Raw genomic sequence first — 18,912 nt, forward strand, 5'->3', positions numbered from 1 at the left:
TCAGGGGTGGTCTGAGCAGTTCAGGGGCTCACCTCCACCCGTCTGCCACATGAGCCACCCTATGCTAAATAAATGGGTGACCCTCAATCCGTGCGAGGTAGGGCTTGGGTGGCTGGGGTTGGCCCTCTTAAGGGAGCATGGATGGTCAGGGTCCGCTCTAGTTGCCCTGTGTCCCATCCCACTCCTGGCCAGACCAGAGGGACCAAAACTGCTGAGCTGTAAAGGTCTTGGGCAGGGGTGGCCAAACTGCAGCTCTCCAGAGGTCCGTGGACTACAATTCCCATGAGCGCCTGCCAGCTTGCTCTGGAGAGCCACATTTTGGTCACCTCTACTCTTCAGGTTCTTCTTGCTAGGCGTACTCCTACCTTGCAGGATTATTGGGATGAAATGCGCCACTGCTGAAGGGTAGAACAGTGCAGGCCACCTTTTAAAGGAAATGTGCGACATAGGTGTGATAGATCTAAAATGCAACCCCCCCCAAAAAAAAACATTCACAGAGAGAGAAAATCTCATTTTCACAAACAGCCTTGCGGTCCCCTCTGCGTACAATTGTTTCTATCATTTGGCACGGATAGGTCAGTCCAGGGGGAGGCAGTCACCTACCAGAATTGTCCCGTCCCCCGGCTACCTGCTTCTAGTATGTGGAAGAAATCCAGAGCACCCCTCCCCACACACACTCCCCACATACCACAGGAGATTTGGTGGGTGATGTTAGGTGGGGTGTCTGCTCCCCCCCTCCCCAGTTTCATTGGCCGACCAGCTTTCACTCCATCTTTGGAGAATACCTGGAAGACAAAGAAATTGAAATGGTTAAAAAATTTTGATTGCTTGGCTTTGTTAATCCACCAAATGGGGAGGCTGTAACCGTGAAATCAGATTGAGACCGGGAAGGAGCTAGAAAGAACTCGTTAAGTATAAGGTGCGTTGCTGGCAGCCAAGATCAAGTTAATTCATGTCCCGGTATTATTCCCCTTGGTTAATGTTTGGGTGTGAAAGTTGGATGGTGAAGAATGCAGGCAGGAAGTGGCATAATTCCTATGAAATGTGTGGCGTTGGAGGAGAGTTTGACAGCTATCATAGACCAAAAGCAGTGTATCTCCAGCCAGTCCTAAAGGTATCTAGCTACTGCATATCCACAGGACCTGTGGTTCCAATCCGTATTTAGAGGGGGATCAATGTGGCATAAGCCTACTAGAATTCAACCTACTAGAAGTTGCTAGACGCCTACTAGAATTCAACATGACAGCAGCCTACTAGAATTGCAATAAATAAGCAAACAAACCTACTAGAATTCAATGTGGCATAAGCCTACTAGAATTAAGGGCAACTAGAATTCAGTGTGGCATAAGCCTACTAGAATTCAGCCTACTTGAAACCTATTAGAATTCAACATGGCATAAGCTTACTAGAATTGAAATAAATAAATAAAAACAAAAAATTAATATAATTAATTAATTATAATTAAAATTATAAATAAATTTATTTATTTAAATAATAAATAAATCTACTACAATTCAGCCTGGCATTAGCCCACTAGAATTCAATGTGGTATAAGACTGATTGGAACCATAGGTCCTGTTGATACACAATATGTTGATACGACTGACTGGAGACACACTGCTTTTGATATTTAATGGAAATTAAGAAATTTAATGCCACCGAGGAAGAATTTTCCCTTTGAAAACAAATATTGTACCGGAACTCGTTCTGGCTTGTCTCCTTGAATTAAAGAAGAATCACAGTATTTTTTTTCTTAATACATTTTTATTTTCTGTTAGAACAAATTACAAAGCCAGGAACAAGAAAATTACAAAGCTGTTAGGTATCTCTCCCAGCAACCTTCAGACTCTTCTGGAGGTCTCCGGTTGACCCGATTGGTCACTTTTGCCATCACAGCAAGTTCCCTTACTTTCCCACCCTTGTGTCCAGGTGCTAAGGCTAATTTATTTCTAAATACAGACAGTAATTTGTCATGGACTTTTAAAAAAAATTTTTTTGATTATTGTACAGTTCCACCACATGTGATAAAAAGCCTCATCACATCCCCAACATTTTTCATTTTACTATTATTGCTTTAGGTGTTAGATACCATCTAACACAGGGGTGGGAAAACTGTGGCCCTCCGGATGTCAGGGAAATGCTGGCAGGAGCTCATGGGGATTGTAGTCCATGGACATCTGGACGGCAACAGTTTGCCCACCCCTAATCTAACATCTTGTGCCAATTCTCATGCAATATCTGACATTTTGCCTGTAATAGCTTTACACCATGAATATTTGCAGTTGGTCCTTGAAACAGAAACACCAACATTTGCATCCATTTTATCATGCCAGTCTTCACCTGCTCTGTTTCGGTTTCTAATGAGAACCACATTATTGATAGCCGATGTGTCGGCTTTCTTTTCCCTTGACACTTCTTTGGCTGACTGCCCTTCATTTTGAGCTATTGTAGACTGCCAGGAAAGACAAACAAGTGTGTTCTAGATTAAATCGAGCCTGAACTCTCCCCAAAACCTAAAATGACTAAATTGAGGCTATTATGCTTTGGGCACATGAGGGGAGGGCAAGACTCCCTGGAAAGGACAACAATGCTAAGAAAAGCTGAAGATGGCAGGAAACGAGGAAGACCCAACAGGAGGCAGATCGACTTGATGATGTTTCGAACGACCAATTCAGCAAATCAGCTGAACACAGGGATTTCCTAGCTTTGCCATATGGGAGCTTTTCTTAACGTCTATGTCATCCGCTTCTGCCGTCCCATCCTTTAGGCTTCTCCTGGGCTTCCTTTTCCAACTCCTTTCCTCCCTTGGTCTCCTTTTTCCCGGCTGTGGCCAGCCTTTTGTGGCTTCTGCAGCCGGGGCAGTCTGAGAGGGGCCAATACATCCTGCCGGCCAGTGCACAATGGGCTGACAAAAGACCAGGAGGGCCCTTTGAACTCAGTGGGAGTCGGGGCAGCCCTCTGGTCCTTTCTCTTTTCCTCTCCTGCCCTCCCTGGAGTCCATTTAGCAAGCTGACCACACTCTCTATTGGGTTTGTGCTCCCCTCCCCTCTTTTAAAGCTTTGCCTTCCTTCAAGGAAAACCGCTTAGAGATGGCGAAGGTGAGACTGGAACGTGGAGGGGAGGGGATGTGCTCCTCCTCGGGAACTGCAGACAAAAACCTCTGAGAGCACCAGTGTGGATAGCTGAGGGCTTTCCTTGATGCATCAGTGTAGAACCTGACAGGTTTGCAGCCACATTCATCTGGCTCCCTCTGCCCTGCCCCCTTTTCTCCTCCTCTTCTCCTTTTCACTCCCTCTGCCTTGTTTATTTGGGAGGATCTTGGTTTTTAAAGGGAATAAGGAAAAGAGCCCTGTAAGATAAATAAGGTCTAGCCCAGTAGCTATGGGACAGAAAGCAAATTCTGTCCCTTTCTAAAACTAATCTTTTTTTTGTTCATAGAGATACTTCACATTCCAGAGGGGTTCTGTCTTGCAGTTGTCACTGCCAGTCATTGGTTGGGTCTGTCCCCCTCCATTAAAACTCTCTTTGAACTCATCTGTGCTCGTGGTTGTTCATGCATCCTGTGGCAGTGAGTTCCATGAGTTAACTACATAAGATATAAAGTTGTATTCTTAAAAAAAATCTTTCCTGAACCTGCAAACAATTCTGTGTCATAGAAAGATCCGTGGATCTCTTTTCTTTCCCTCTTTTCTGTCCAGTGGAACGATAAGATATCAGGAAAAGCAATGGAAATGTTTACGTGGAGAAGGGATCCATCAGCAGAGGGAAGTGCTAGAGTTCGGGCAGATGCTGGTGGGAGAGGCATAGAAATATCTTAGCCCTCTGCATTGAAAAGGGGATTATCTTGCTGCTCTTCACCCATCAGTACAAAAGCCATCCTGGTGTAGTTACTTGTTTCACGTAACCTGCGCCCTTCCTTTTCCCCTAATGGGAGCCCAAAGCAGCTTCTCTCCGTTATCTGGGGGACTGAGCAGTGACTCACAATAGGTCCCTCCCTTCCACAGATTTGGTTTGTCTCTTGCTCTTCCTGCTGCCTCTGAGGTCAGTTGGGCTGAGTGTCTGCATGACCCGAAGTCCCCCAGTATATTTCCAGAGACTGGATTCGAATCCAGGTCTCCAGGAACCTAGATTCACGCCGACTGCTGTCCAAACTACCATCCTGGTCTTCTACAGGCAAGCCGGAAAAAAACCGAATTTTTTCCGTTGTGTGAAAATAAGCCATCTTGCCAGCTTCTAGCAAACCAGAGCGCCGTTTGCAAGGAGGAAGCTTTTGGGTCAGAAACCGGATTTGGAGTGGGTGGTGGATCCAATTTGTCAGTCTTATTCTGTCAAGGGAAGGTCGGATCCTGTGGCAGATGTCTGTGTGCTTCCAGGGCTACCTTCTCTCACATTCCTTGCATTTCTGAGCAGGTTGTGGAATCTCCCTAATTCCATTTACAATCAAGTGAACGGCTGTTTTCTGCACAATCGGTCTTGAAAGAGCTAAATGTGTGCATTGTCTAATGGCTTAAGAATGTGCGTTTTAAAGGGGGGGGAGCAAGCACTGGACCAGTTTTCTCCCGCCCCCTTTTCCCAGAGGGCTTGGATCAGGCAGGCCTAATGAGTCGCTCTCCCCATTGATTGCTCCTGGTTCCTCTTCAGGCAGCGTGCTTGTGCACAAAACCTCTCCAAAAAAGACAGGAACTGCAATGTTATTGCACTTCCAAATGGGTTTTAGGGTGTCCAAAGCACAGCGCATGTGTTGACTCCATTGTGGCTTAGATGAAGAATTGAAGGTATGCAGCAAGAACTCTCCCCCCCCCCCAGCTTCTTGCCTCACCACTCCAAAAATAGGGGCTAAAGCCCTACCCAAAATTGGGTGGGTACCACAAAGGCTGAGCAAAAACAATGTAAAAACAAATTAAACAAAAATGGATCAGCTTCTTATACAAGACAAATCACTGGTTGGTTGATTGATTGATTGATTGATTTGACTATTAATTGGATTTGTAAACTGCTCCTCCCTGGCGACAGTCTCAGGGCAGTTAATAACAAAGAAAGGACATACATATATGGATTTAAAACAGTAAAAATATTTTCATTTTTAAAGTAAAGGCTCCAGTTCTCCATCTAAAATTAATTGCTGCACTGAGTTTGTTTGGGTCCCGGAGCCCGGTCTCCAATGGTGGGAGGAGGAAGAGAGGAGAGGAAAAGGAGGCCTGAGTGGCTGTTCTTATGTGCTTGTGCTGGCCTTGACCATGTGCCTGGCAGAAGAGTGCCCTTTTTCAGGCCCTTCGGGATTTTGGGAGCTCCAGTAGGGTCCGGATCTCTGCTGGCAGCTTGTTCCACCAAGCTGGCTCTGGTCGTCCAAACACACTGTCCTGGGGCCAGGGACCACCAGCAAATTGGAGTTTGCCAATCATAGTGCTCTTTGGGGGACATATTCACAGGCGTGGACCACCAGGAACTGCCAAAATTAGACGTAGTGTACATTTTTTAAATGTGTGAGCATGAAAATCACAGAACAGGATCCATGATCTTTATCATGTCAAATTTGGGCACGTGGAATAAAATGTGCACAAGTCAATTAACACATGGTTTAACTAAGGACAGGGTGGGTACACGTTTAGGGCCGAGACGAGCTTGATCTCGGGCCCTGTGGCTTTGTTTCTGGACTCAACCTTGAGATACTTGTAGGTGTTAAATATTGTATGTGGATGTCTGCTCAATCTGGCGGCAGTCCATCTCCCTGCTAAGTTCAAGGCCTGGGTTATTAAACCGGTGTTTTAAGGGCACCATCTGATAAATTGATCTATTTTTGCTTATTTCATTTTGATGATGTGTTTGCTCAGCCTTTGTGGAGCCTAATCCACCAGCACACTGCCACGGAATGGCAGCAGATATTCCAGTGACTCCGGAAGCAGGATTGTGTCGACAGCTGGGCACCGACATCCCGCACATTGGTGGCCGGAATGTCTCGACGGTTGGCTCTCTGGATGAAGCGGTTGGGAGCTGCCACCCCTCCGCTGCCTGCCCCATGGACTGAATGGGACTCTGGTCAAGAGCTGGTCCCAACGGCCAGCCAAGACGGCTTGGGCCTTGCAGTCGGCGGTGACCTTTAATTGCCCTGGCTCGTGTTTTGATAGAGCTTTGCCGTGCTGGAAGGAGGAATGCTGCGGGTTGGAGCAGGAGGCGCAAACTCTTGGCGCTGGGGAGAAGCCGCTCTCCGATGCACCTGCTCTTTTCAGTCAGCGGGTGTAACCGGAAGCAGCCCCTGAAACGGCAGCTCCGCGATCGGCTTCCTGGTTTCGGAGGCCACCTCGGAACGTAAACAGCTTTTCGGTTCCTCAATTTTCTTATCTCCTCTCCCTCCCCTCTGGCTCCCTTCCAGTACCGGAGCGCTTGAGCAATTAATGTGTTCAGTTGGCCAAAACAGAAGTCGGGGCTGGATGTGGGGGCGGGGATTTCATGGCTTCAACTGGTTTGTGCAACGTCCCCTTTTTTAAAAAAGCTGGACAAAGGTTGGTCTTCTCAAGCTCAGCGAGCAATAAAAAAGGTGGTTCCCGCTGTGTCCCTGTGTGCTGCACAGCAGTGGTCCCCAACCTTTTTATCACCGGGGACCACTCAATGCCTTTTACTGAGGCCCGGTGGGGGGGGGGTAGTTTACTCCTTTACTCTCAACCACTGCTCTAACGCTCTCTGATCGCTATGGTAATGTTTAAACATCCCTTCAAAATAAGATACAGACACGCCACAACAATGAAGTGTGTTGTAAAGGGCTGGGGGGGGATGAAGTAAAGGGCCGGGGGGGGGGGGGAGAGAAGGCGTCCTTCGGGGCCCTCCTCCAATTAGTCGAAGGACCACATGTGGTCCGCGGACCACAGGTTGGGGATCGCTACTGTACAGGTCTGCCCTTACCTTGCAGTTGGGTTGTCTTGGGGGGCAGTGAGGTTCAGGGGGGGGGGAGAGAGGGATTCTGCTCTGTACACCAGGACTGGTTGGATGATTCAGAGATGGCATGGCTGCCTGCATGAACAAAAGGTTGGGAAAGGCTATTATACCCATATTACAGATGGAAGACTGAGTCATGAATGAGAATTGAACCAGGGGCTGACCAGCTTGTCTTTGGGGGCTTTCCAATACAGGATGTTTTTGATGTCCCTCAAAAGATATAATGCGTGAATGTGGAGAGATGTATGTGTCATGCGGGGGGAGGGGGCTGCAGCTTCTTGGGGGTAGACTTGCTTTTGTGTGATGTGTGGAAAATCGTCTTGTGGGGGGACCACTACTAGGGTTGTGCGCTTCGGCCGCCTCAATGATCACTGAAGCCCGAAGCAGTGCGTAAGAGGCCAGTGCCGTGGCATGGAGAGGAGGGGCGGCAGTGCTCAGAGCTCTGTTTCTGCATGCAGCCATCAGCTGGTGTGCCGCCAGCCCTCCTTGGCCACCTTGGGCTGCCGTAATTGCCAAGGTGGCCAAACCAAGCTGAAGCACAAACCCCTCAACCGAGAATGCTGTAAGCATGAAGAGGAGCTCAGTATGTGCTGATAGAGCAGAGGCACCCGGGCATTATGCTGCTGTACGGCAGGGTGCTCTTCTCAGGAGTAAGCACAATAGAAGTAGCACTTGTTCCTCCTCATGTGTACAGAACCGTCCCCTTTTTATGAAATTTGCAAATTGCCCTCATGGTCTCCCTTGCCAAGCTTCGGAGGTGCTCCACTTCTGCTTTGACTCCCTCCTGTTTTCATCAAGAATCCCTAAATTTTTTGAGGCTGCGGGCACCTCTGGCATACTGGCACGGCATGATGGGTGTAGAAACAACAACAAAAAAATGATTGGCAGCATAAGTTGGGTAACAAAATGTGGGTCTTTGTGCTGCGGTGGCTGCTACTGCCAAAACATTTTTTTAAAAGAAATCTGCTCAGCCACATCAGCCAAAAAGAAATCTGCTCAGCCAATTTTGGCTTGCTGGCCAAAAGCCCGACTTGATCCCACCGATTTCCTGAAAATAAAATGGTGTTGGAGACCCCAGTTTATATAATTCTTAAACTTCTGACGTTCTAGATCTGTGCATTTCCTCAAGCTTCGGGCATCTAGGGAGGGGTACTGAACACGGAGCTGCTTCCAGGATTTGGTGAGCCCCACACAAATGGTTCCCAGGCCCCCCCTTCCTCTGCCGACCCCCAGGCCCTGACACCCTCCTTCCCTCCCGCTGATATTATTCCCATCTTTTTGGGTGCCCTTCCTTTGTCATCTTGCAAGGCCTCCCGCTGCCCATGCTCCTAGCTTCCTGCAGAGCTTTTACCAGTTGTGCCGGGCAGTGCGTACAACAGGGAGCAAGAGGGGTGGAACTCAAGCCAGCCAATCGCCTCTGCTTCTCCATGTTAAAAACCCAGTCCCTCCACCCCTCCACGGCCACTGTCTGGTCTTTTCCCAAAACATCCCCAATGAAACTGTCGCAGGGGTCCCCAACGTGGTCCCTTTGGGCACCGTGCGGCTAGGGTGACATTTTTGCTGGTGCCCTCATGTTTTTTTAGTCAGTGGGCCGGACAAGGTTGGGCTATTTTTGGGACTGTAGATTTTTTAAAAAATGGTGGCAATCCATTTGTGGCAGCCATTTTGTAGTCGCCTTTTTGTTGCTGTGCCCAACATGCCTTGTCAGAATTCCAGATGTGCCTGCAAGCTCAAAGAGTTTTGGGACCCCTGAAGTAGTGCCTTGGTGGTTCTCCTAAATCCAAAGTGGGTTTCCCGCTCTGGGGAGACGATTTAAGAACTTCCAGGTTGTAGCTGTCCATGGTCACCAAAGTGTGATCTTGAACTGGGGCTTTGTAGCTCCATGTTGGAGACGATTAGGGAAGGGGCTGAGGATAAGATGGTCAATATGGATACCTCCTGTTATACCATCATGAGTGTAGCCTTGTTTGGGAAATGTATGTACAATTCTGGTGGTTGTATCTCAAAAAAAGTTGTTGCGGAGCTGGAAAAGTACAGCAGAGGGCAATAGGGGTTGGAGTTTCATTCGGTCCTGCCCTCAACGCGCGCACGCACACACTCACACACACACACATGCACGCACACGGCTATTGCCTTCGTCAGATTCACCTGGGGTTGCCAGCTCTGGTTTAGGAAACACCTGGAGGTGGTGGGGCCTGAGGAGGGTGGGGCTTGGGGTACAAAGGCGTAGGGTCCACCTTCCAAAGCAGCCATTTCCTCCATGTTGACTGCTCTCTGTCTTCTGGATACCAGTTGTAATCCCGGGCATCCCTGATTTTACCTTGATTTGTTCCCTCCTCCCAGGGGTGGCAGTCAGGCCCCAAAAGCTGGCCATGACAAGTTGCCAGGCAGTGCCCTTCAGAGTGGCCACATGCCCGAAGATCATAGCGCCCCTGATCCGAGCAGCATGGTCATGCCACGCTGTCTTGCGTTCCCTTAAAAATTCCTGGCCCGGTGTGACAAGTGGGAGGAAGCTGGTGCTGTCCGAGAGCGGCTGCTGCTTTGCGGGCGCCGGCATTCTTGCCAGCAGAGCAGAGGGGCTATTAATAGGGGAGAATGGAGATCAGTGGGACAGTTGCATCCTCGGCCTCAGAGTCCGGGGAGCTCCCCCCCCCCCCCCCCCCCCGGTGCGGAGAAGTGTCATGCTCGCGGAAAAAGGCCAGGAATGCATCAGACAATCAGAGCAAACCCAAGACCCCATGAGAGGCAGAAAAGCAAACATAATTTTAATGTTATATTACTAGTGGATAGAAAACCGCCTCCTTAAATCTCTCCTTTGTTCAACAAGCGCTTCACAAATGGAGGGAGGGAAATCTAAAAATGGAAAACAAAAGTCAAAATTATTTTGTAGAAGTATCTACTTCAACATGCCATAAATCTGGCAAAGAAAACCATGTGTAGGCAGCATTTCTTCCAAACTATCTCTTGGATAGAATCAATTTCAACCTGAGCCTTTGTCAGGAATATTTATTTCTTTTTGTGCCTTTGCTTCCACATAAATATTTTCTTAGAGCATACGACTTTCTACGCCCCAATAATCCGGTACAAGCTAGTAAAATCTTGTTGATCATGATCAGATTGGCTCTTTTCTCTCCCTGCTATGTTCTGGCCATGATTTGGAAACCTTTTCTGGTTCCAATGTGTGGGTTTCATTGGGGGGGGGGGGTGTTTTCAAAGCTGCAGGTGTTTATGGGGGGGGATCCCTACTGCTGTTTTTGAAAGAGGCACTGCCTGTCTTTCAGTTTCATTGTGTTTTGTACAAATTGCCTTTCTGTCACAGTGAACTGCAGGTCCCCTTCTTGCTCACCATGAAGTTCTCATCACCACAGTAACCACACCTGTGGGACCCCGAACGTGGCTCTGGGAAAGAGCCCACACGTTTGGAGTGCTGCTCCTTTTTGTCAAATGTTGTTTTCTGACTGGTTCGAGGCTATCTCAAAAAGAGGGAGGAGGTGGAGGGAAGGTTTCAAGATAATGATAATCTTAGATGTCAGAGGAAACATCTTGTGGATTAAGAATGAATGTCAAGATTTCTTTATTATTACACCTTCATTGTGGGTATCTGGTGCCACACAAATTGAGGCGTGTTCTGCACCAGACATGGGAGTGTGCATGCGTGCATGTTTGTGTTATTAGTGGGATTGTCACCCAATTAAAAACTTAACATGATGAGTTGGCACGGATTGGCAGGGAGTCAACCGGTGCAGGATGAGGAGTTGCTGTCAAGATCTCGTTAGTCCAAAATCAGATCCCCACTGGGCTTTGCAGCTTCCTTGGGCGATCTGGACCCAAACATGCTCCCTCTCCCTCTCTTTCTGCCTGACCTACCTTGCAGGGTTGCTGTGAGGATAAACAGGACCTTGGAGGAAGAGGGAGATTCAGGTGCAGTAGTCCTTGAAATGTGCCACAGATTTTTGGGGAAAATATGCTATGTTTAACCCTTGAAAACCCTAAACAGTTTGGGACCTGAGCCTCTTCTTGGCATGTAGAAGGTTTCCAGTTTAATTCCCAGCACCTCCAGTTTAAAGAGCCGGGCAGTGGGTGATGTGAAAGACCCCGGAGAACTGCTGCCAGCCAGAGTAGACAATACTGACTTGGATGGTGCAAGAGTCTGATAAGACAGCTTCCTATGTCAGGGGTAGTCAAACTGCGGCCCTCCAGATGTCCGTGGACTACAATTCCCAGGAGCCCCTGCCAGCGAATGCTGGCAGGGGCTCCTGGGAATTGTAGTCCACGGACATCTGGAGGGCCGCAGTTTGACTACCCCTGTCCTATGTTCATGAAGGACACATGAAGGTGCACAAAGGACATGTGAAGACCGGAAAAATCTGGGTTGTTCCCCAGAGACCTGTTGCCACATTCAGAGTTTAGGGAAGTCATAGTGGCTTTCTTTTTCAGTGATCCCCCTCCCCTGTTCTATTGAATACTCTTCCCTGGGGGGCTTATACAACCTTCAGCCTTCCTGTGCTCCTCTGTCTCCTGGTTTGATTGTACCTTGCTTTCTGCTTCCTGGTTTGGAGTTTAATTTTGTTCTTGGCTTGAGGGGGGAGCGCCAAAGATGGCAGAAGGTGGTGGGAATAGGTAGTTATTTATTTTATAACTCAATTTATGAGACCACTCCTCTTGGCCCAGTTAGTTAGAATTAGTCACCGGGTAGATAACAGGCATTTAGCAATTTATTTTTAGAATGTAATGTTATTAGAATCATAGAATCATAGAGTTGGAAGGGACCTCTTGGGTCATCTAGTCCAACCCCCTGCACTGTGCAGGATACTCACAACCCTCTCGCTCATCCACTGTCACCTGCCACTCCCTTGAGCCTTAACAGAATCAGCCTCTCCGTCAGGTGGCTCTCCAGCCTCTGTTTAGAAATCTCCAAAGAAGGAGAACCCACCACCTCCCGAGGAAGCCTGTTCCACTGAGGAACTGCTCTGACTGTCAGGAACTTCTTCCGGAGGTTTAGATGGAATTTAGAATCATAGAATCATAGAGATGGAAGGGACCTCATGGGTCATCTAGTCCAACCCCCAGCACTATGCAGGACAACCACAACCCTCTCGCTCATCCACTGTCACCTGCCACCCCCTTGAACCTTCACAGAATCAGTCTCTCTGTTAAAAAAATTTCTGAAGACTGAGAACCCACCACCTCCCGAGGAAGCCTGTCCCACTGAGAAACCACTCTAACTGCCAGGAACTTCTTCCGGAGGTTGAGACGGAATTTCTCTTGCATTAATTTCATCCCATTCGTTCTGGTCTGTCCCTCTGGGGCAAGAGAGAGCAACTCTGCTCCATGTTCTATATGGCAGCTGTTTAATAATTAATAATATGCATTTTTAATATGTTGTAAACTGTTTAGAAATTTCTAAGCATCTTAGAAATATATTAACAACTCGTCTTCAAGCCTACTGCAGGCTAAAGTGCAGCAGGCGCTAGCATCAAAAAGGGGGGAAGGCAGGCCTTTGGAGGCACGGAGAGGCCTCCTGGCCTGTCGCGGAACCCCCCCCCCCCGAGAGTAATGGGGCAGGGGTGCATTGGCCCCAGGGCCCGTAGGCCCCGTGGCAACTTCGGGTGGCTGCCGTTTCACCTGAGAAGCGGCTGCAGGCCAGGCATGTCCTCATCGTTGGGGGCCGAGGCGGGCCCTCGCAGGGCTCTCGGTGGGGGGTGGCTCCTGAGCAGCGGCACGGTCTCCCACGCGTGCTACCATCAGCTGGCTGGATATGAGTCCGGAGGCCGGACACGCTCCACCCCCCAGCCAGTTTTGCAAATATCAGGAGGAACAAAAATTAATAGTAGTGATGACCAGTGGACCTTCTGAGGCCATCAAACAGGGCCTCTAACTGTTAAAGCATGTCACTCTGAAAACAAAGAGTTTTTGTTTGCATGCTGTTCTGCATATAGATATAAATATCTCGCCTTATGAATTCCTTAAACATAAAACTTTTTGGTATGGATAGAGAAGAATAGTTTTGAGGAAAATGGCTGGCTTGAAGAGAACAGGTTGGGCAGCGCCCTCGAAAGAGCAGTCCCTTCGCCTAAAGGAAGTGCCTCTTCTCAGGTCTGTTCTTGATAGTGACACTTTCCTACTGCCCTGTGCAGCCTTGCAAAACTGTGCTCGGCTGAAAGGCCTGGCCCTCCAGGGTTCCGGCCGGAAGCGGTCGGGCGGGGGCCTTCGTGCCATGATCCAGCCATCCCTCGAGAGAGATGCTCTTGGAAGCTGGCTGGGGGAGGAAGGAGGGGGCAGAGAGCCTGGGGGCCCGAGAGGCGGGTGCGGTCCATACCTGGCTCGGGTGCCGGCATTTTTGGTGGTGCTCCCCTCAGGGCTGCACAGCCGCCTGGGCCGGATTGCTGACCGTGCAGTCTGTAGGCGCATCACAACGTCTCATTAGGCAAGGGATGGGCTTGGCACGTTAATCCTTAAATAAGGGCTTAAGCCAGCCCGGAAGTGGAGTGGTTGTACCCGGGCGGGGCTGTCTGCCGGAGTCTGTTTCCCCTCCCGGGCCTGTGCCGTGCTTCTCTCCAAATCAATTGCAGGCTGCTTGCAACCATGCAGGTGGGAACTTGGTATTTGTGTTTGTGCGTGGATCAAGCGCCACATTAGGACCTGGGAGACCCAGGTTCAAATCCTCTGGAAGCTTGCTGGGTGACCATGGGCCAGTCACACAGTCTCAGCCTAACCTGCCTCACAACAGAACAACATTCAATATACTTTGAATAAAATTTTGTTGGTCTTAAAATTGTCCCTGAACTCAAAATTTGTTCTGCTACTTCAGACCAGCATAGCTCCCCACTTGAATCTACCTTGCCACAAGAGAGGAAAACGTCATAAAGGTAAATGTATCCCCTGTGCAAGCACCGAGTCATGTCTGACCCTTGGGGTGACGCCCTCCAGCGTTTTCATGGCAGACTCAATACGGGGTGGTTTGCCATTCCCTTCCCCAGTCATGACCGTTTACCCCCCAGCAAGCTGGGTACTCATTTTACTGACCTCGGAAGGATGGAAGGCTGAGTCAACCTTGAGCCGGCTGCTGGGATTGAACTCCCAGCCTCATGGGCAAAGCTTTCAGGCGGCTGCTTTACCACTCTGCGCCACAAGAGGCCCTTAGGAAAACGTTGTAGTGGACTGCTTTAAGGAGAAAGGTGAATATAAATAAAGCAAATAAATTTGAGGGAGAGTTCCCTTTTGGCATTGCCTGGGAATCTGTTTCTTTTAGGTTGCCTCAGAACAAAGGTCACTCATTGGTCCCCTATGATTCTCACTAGTTACTTCATGCGTGTGTTGAACCAAACAAGGGCATGTTGGTTAACTAGTAGCAGGGATGCCGCCTTTCTTCCATTAATTTCATAGTTAAAATGCTTTAGCTGCTGGTTGTGGTGACTGACGGAAGCCTCCATGTTCAAAGGCACTCCACCTCTGAATCCCAGAGCCAGAAGGCAATATAAGGGGAAGGCCCCGGCCTCTGTGCCCTGTTGTTGGTTGTCCAGAGGAACTTGCTGGTCACTGTGTGAGGCAGGATGCGGGACTAGATGGACCCTCCCTGGTCTGATCCAGCAGGGCTCTTCTTCTGTACCTCTCAGGGGAAGGCCTCAGCCTCTGTGGTCTGTTGCTGGCCCTCCAGAGGGACTGGTTGGCCTCTGTGTGAGGCAGGATGCGGGACTAGATGGACCCTCCCTGGTCTGATCCAGCAGGGCTCTTCTTCTGTACCTCTCAGGGGAAGGCCTCAGCCTCTGTGGTCTGTTGTTGGCCCTCCAGAGGGACTGGTTGGCCTCTGGGTGAGGCAGGAGGCTGGACTAGATGGACCCTCCCTGGTCTGATCCAGCAGGGCTCTTCTTCTGTACCTCTCAGGGGAAGGCCTCAGCCTCTGTGGTCTGTTGCTGGCCCTCCAGAGGGACTGGTTGGCCTCTGTGTGAGGCAGGATGCGGGACTAGATGGACCCTCCCTGGTCTGATCCAGCAGGGCTCTTCTTCTGTACCTCTCAGGGGAAGGCCTCAGCCTCTGTGGTCTGTTGTTGGCCCTCCAGAGGGACTGGTTGGCCTCTGTGTGAGGCAGGATGCGGGACTAGATGGACCCTCCCTGGTCTGATCCAGCAGGGCTCTTCTTCTGTTCCTCTCAGGGGAAGGCCTCAGCCTCTGTGGTCTGTTGTTGGCCCTCCAGAGGGACTGGTTGGCCTCTGTGTGAGGCAGGATGCGGGACTAGATGGACCCTCCCTGGTCTGATCCAGCAGGGCTCTTCTTCTGTACCTCTCAGGGGAAGGCCTCAGCCTCTGTGGTCTGTTGTTGGCCCTCCAGAGGGACTGGTTGGCCTCTGTGTGAGGCAGGATGCGGGACTAGATGGACCCTCCCTGGTCTGATCCAGCAGGGCTCTTCTTCTGTTCCTCTCAGGGGAAGGCCTCAGCCTCTGTGGTCTGTTGCTGGCCCTCCAGAGGGACTGGTTGTCCTCTGTGTGAGGCAGGATGCGGGACTAGATGGACCCTCCCTGGTCTGTGTCGTGTGCTGTGCTGCCTCCTTGCCGTCCTCATGTTTTGATGCTACTAGTGGCTCTTGCCTTAGAATTCTCAGTCAGACGCCAAGAACTTTAGTTTTATTTGATAAAATGACAGAACAATCAGTTAATGGGGGGTGGCTCTGAAGTAAAATTGGATCATTTATTCCATAACAACAGTTGCTTTTCTTAAACCATAAAGTTAATTGATAACAGTGCAACTTGGTTGGTATGGCTAATAAGCATAATGAGCCTCTTGTGGCGCAGAGTGGTAAGGCAGCAGACATGCTGTCTGAAGCTGTCTGCCCATGAGGCTGGGAGTTCAATCCCAGCAGCCGGCTCAAGGTTGACTCAGCCTTCCATCCTTCCGAGGTCGGTAAAATGAGTACCCAGCTTGCTGGGGGGTAAACGGTCATGACTGGGGAAGGCACTGGCAAACCACCCCGTATTGAGTCTGCCATGAAAACGCTGGAGGGCGTCACCCCAAGGGTCAGACATGACCTGGTGCTTGCACAGGGGATACCTTTACCTTAATAAGCATAATGGTTTCTAAGAGGTACATAAAGCATAATGGTTCCTTAAACCGACCTAAGTCTGCAGGCTTATTTTCTTATTTGGCACTTCAGCCAGTAATTTCTACAAACTTCCTGGTGGACCCTTACCTCCAAAAAAGTGCACCTCATGTCGACCAGGACCCCAGGGCCTTTTCATCCCTGGTCCCAACCTGGTGGAACACTCTGATGACAGAGAGCCGGTCCCTGTGGGACTTACTACACTTCCGTAAAGCCTATAAAACTGATTCGATCCACTGGGCTTATGGTTGCTGATATTTGCCTTCCATCGTTGGCCTCCTGATCTACCCCGCCTTTCTCAAACCTGTGACAAATATTTTGTCAATATTTATTCTTGGTTGTCCTTGTTAAGCACCCTGATCCCACTGTGGAATGGGTGGCCTATAGATCTAATTTCTAAATAAATAAATAAACTTTCCACACAGGCCTTATTTTGTTCACTCGAAACATAGGCTAATAACTTCCGCACAGAACACAAATTCGTCTCAAAGTGACACAAAACTAAGCACAAAAAAACACCGAAAGTACCCTGTCCACTCTCCCTTTTAGGGTACGCTAACATCCGATCCTGACTCTCTTCATGCAACTACCCAGTCTTCCCTGTCTTTAGCCTCCAAGCCTTCATTTTAGATCACGGCGACATGCATTTCTAGCTCAACATTAAAATACAGAAATGGAACACATGCATGTCATTTGTATGGTATATAACAGCCCCCGCCTTTGTTGTTTTCTCTCTTGCAGCTATATGAACTTGACGGGGACCCCAAGAGGAAAGAGTTCCTGGACGACCTTTTCAGCTTTATGCAGAAGCGAGGTGAGCACCCCCGGCCCCAAACCCCCTTTTGTCTGTTGCTCAGCCAGTCTTTCTCTCTGGCATGTTTTCAAGCTTATCCCCTTCCAAGTCAGGCAGCCTCAACCCAGAGCCAGTGTGGTGTGGTCGTTCGGGTGTCAGGCTAGGTAGGCCCTGGAAGGGCCAGGTTCGAATCTCTATGCGGCTATGGAAGATTATGGGTGACGTTGGGCCAGTCACAGACTCTCAGCCTCACCTACCTCACTGGGTTGTTGTGTGGATAAAATGGAGGAGAGAAGAATGTTAGCCACCCTGGGTCTCCATTGGGGAGATAGCAGGGTATAAATGAGAGAGGGAGGCAGATAGGTAAGTAGGCAGTATTAAGTCTACGGGTTTGGTAACTTAGCTGTTGGCCTGTAAGTGTGGTATTGTTTCAGTGGACCAAAATGACTTTTTGGTATCTGGTGGGGTCTCCCTACAGAGCTCAGCACTATGCAGATAATGCAGGAAAGGTCCTTTCAGTTGCTGCCTCTTTGTAGGGAAAGGGCAATGGAGGGCCACAGCCCAATTCATAATCCAAGGCTGTCCGTAGGTGGAATGTGCTGCCCTGCTGATTCTTTGGACTTAGGCAGATTGTGATTGGGTGGGCAGAAGGGATTGTGTCAGTGCCTGGGGCCTGGTGCGAGCCAGCTTGGTGTAGTGGTTAGGAGCACGGACTTCTAATCTGGTAAACTGGGTTTGATTCCACATGCAGCCAGCTGGGCGACCTTGTAACTTATAAAGCTGTTCTGACTGAGCAGGAATCTCAGGGCTCTTTCAAGGTGTCTGTTGTGGGGAGAGGAAAGGGAAGGCGAATGGAAGCCGCTTTGAGACTCCTTTGGGTAGAGAAAAGCAGCATATACGAATCGACTCTTCCTCTTCTTCTTGGTTCTCGTGGCCCGTTCTTGCATGCCCAGGAAAATGCCAGTTGTCACTTTGGGGTCAGAAGTTGAACTTCCTCCAGGCTAGACTGGAGGGGAGGCATGACATTGTCTGGGCATGAAATTGGGGTCAATGTGATTGGGCAGGTAGTTGTGAGTTTCCTGCATTCTGCAGGGGGGTGGACTAAATGACCCTGGAGATCCCTTCATGATTCTATGAGAGTAGTAGAGCAGATTGGTTGAGCACCTCTCAGGAGTGTGTGTATTTTTAAGTCCCCAAAATGGTCAGGTTGGGTGTGCATGGACTGGCTCTTTGTAGTCTCTTCCAGCTCTTTATACGATTCTGTGATTCAGTGCTGGCTGGGGAAATGTGGCTGCAGAGACCCCATCATCTTGTTTTTGAGGAAGGAAAGAGCTGCAGTCCTTGGTTATGCTCTTGGTATTCCGGGAAGAATTGGACTGTCAACGCCACTTAATGGGGGAGGTGGCGCAAAACGGCACCAAGATGCTTCACTGGATGTGAGCATCGGGAAGATGCCGCAGGTTATCTGTGATTTGTGCTTTCTCTCCGTCTCCCAAAGTAAAAAAAAAACATGGAAGCGACAGTTGCTGGGACTCCCCAAACAGATTTTTTGAAGCGTCCCCTCTTCCTCTCCTCTTAACTGTGCTGAAGAGCATTAATGTACAATCTGTAGTTTGAACCTGGTCAGTAGAGGTCTTCTGTGTCTGTTTGCCCTTCATTTTGACCTTCTCCACCTTTCAAAAACTTTCAGACTTGCCAGCTGCATAATTCCTCTGGCAAATGCACCAACAGGTCCCAGTCAGGCACGCGCTACAATCAGCTTTTCCCTAGTTCAAGCTGACCCACACTGGAAATGCAATTCCATTAAGCTTATGAGCTGGGTTATGCTGCTGAGTTGGGAACATCATGTGCAGTTCAGGGAATGGCACATAATGCAGGCCGAATGTGCACCCATGTTTCCGCCTTGGGGGAAATGGTACAAAAGTGTTTTATTTGTTGACAATGTTCAAGTCTCTTCCATCTTGTAATTACTCCTGTGGGAATAACGAGCCAGCAAATTGCTGTTAGTGACAACTCCACTGGGGGGGGGGGATGCTTCACATTTACGGGGTTCTCCCACCGTCTTTACAATAGCTCTGAATTTGAAACTACTAAAAC

General features: G+C 49.3%; 1 protein-coding gene across 5 annotated transcripts in view; it reads left to right on the forward strand.

The window, feature by feature from the left end:
* The window catches only part of ARID3A (AT-rich interaction domain 3A), an 81,135-nt gene that overhangs the window by 40,316 nt on the left and 21,907 nt on the right, over positions 1 to 18,912 (forward strand). For all 5 annotated transcript variants that reach the window (XM_077331657.1, XM_077331656.1, XM_077331658.1 and 2 more), the window contains exon 4: positions 16,764 to 16,836. In XM_077331657.1, the coding sequence (XP_077187772.1) occupies positions 16,764 to 16,836 (73 nt within the window). The remainder of the gene's footprint in view (positions 1 to 16,763; positions 16,837 to 18,912) is intronic.

This window comes from Paroedura picta, chromosome 4 (genome assembly GCF_049243985.1).
Source record: "Paroedura picta isolate Pp20150507F chromosome 4, Ppicta_v3.0, whole genome shotgun sequence".
NCBI lineage: Eukaryota > Metazoa > Chordata > Lepidosauria > Squamata > Gekkonidae > Paroedura > Paroedura picta.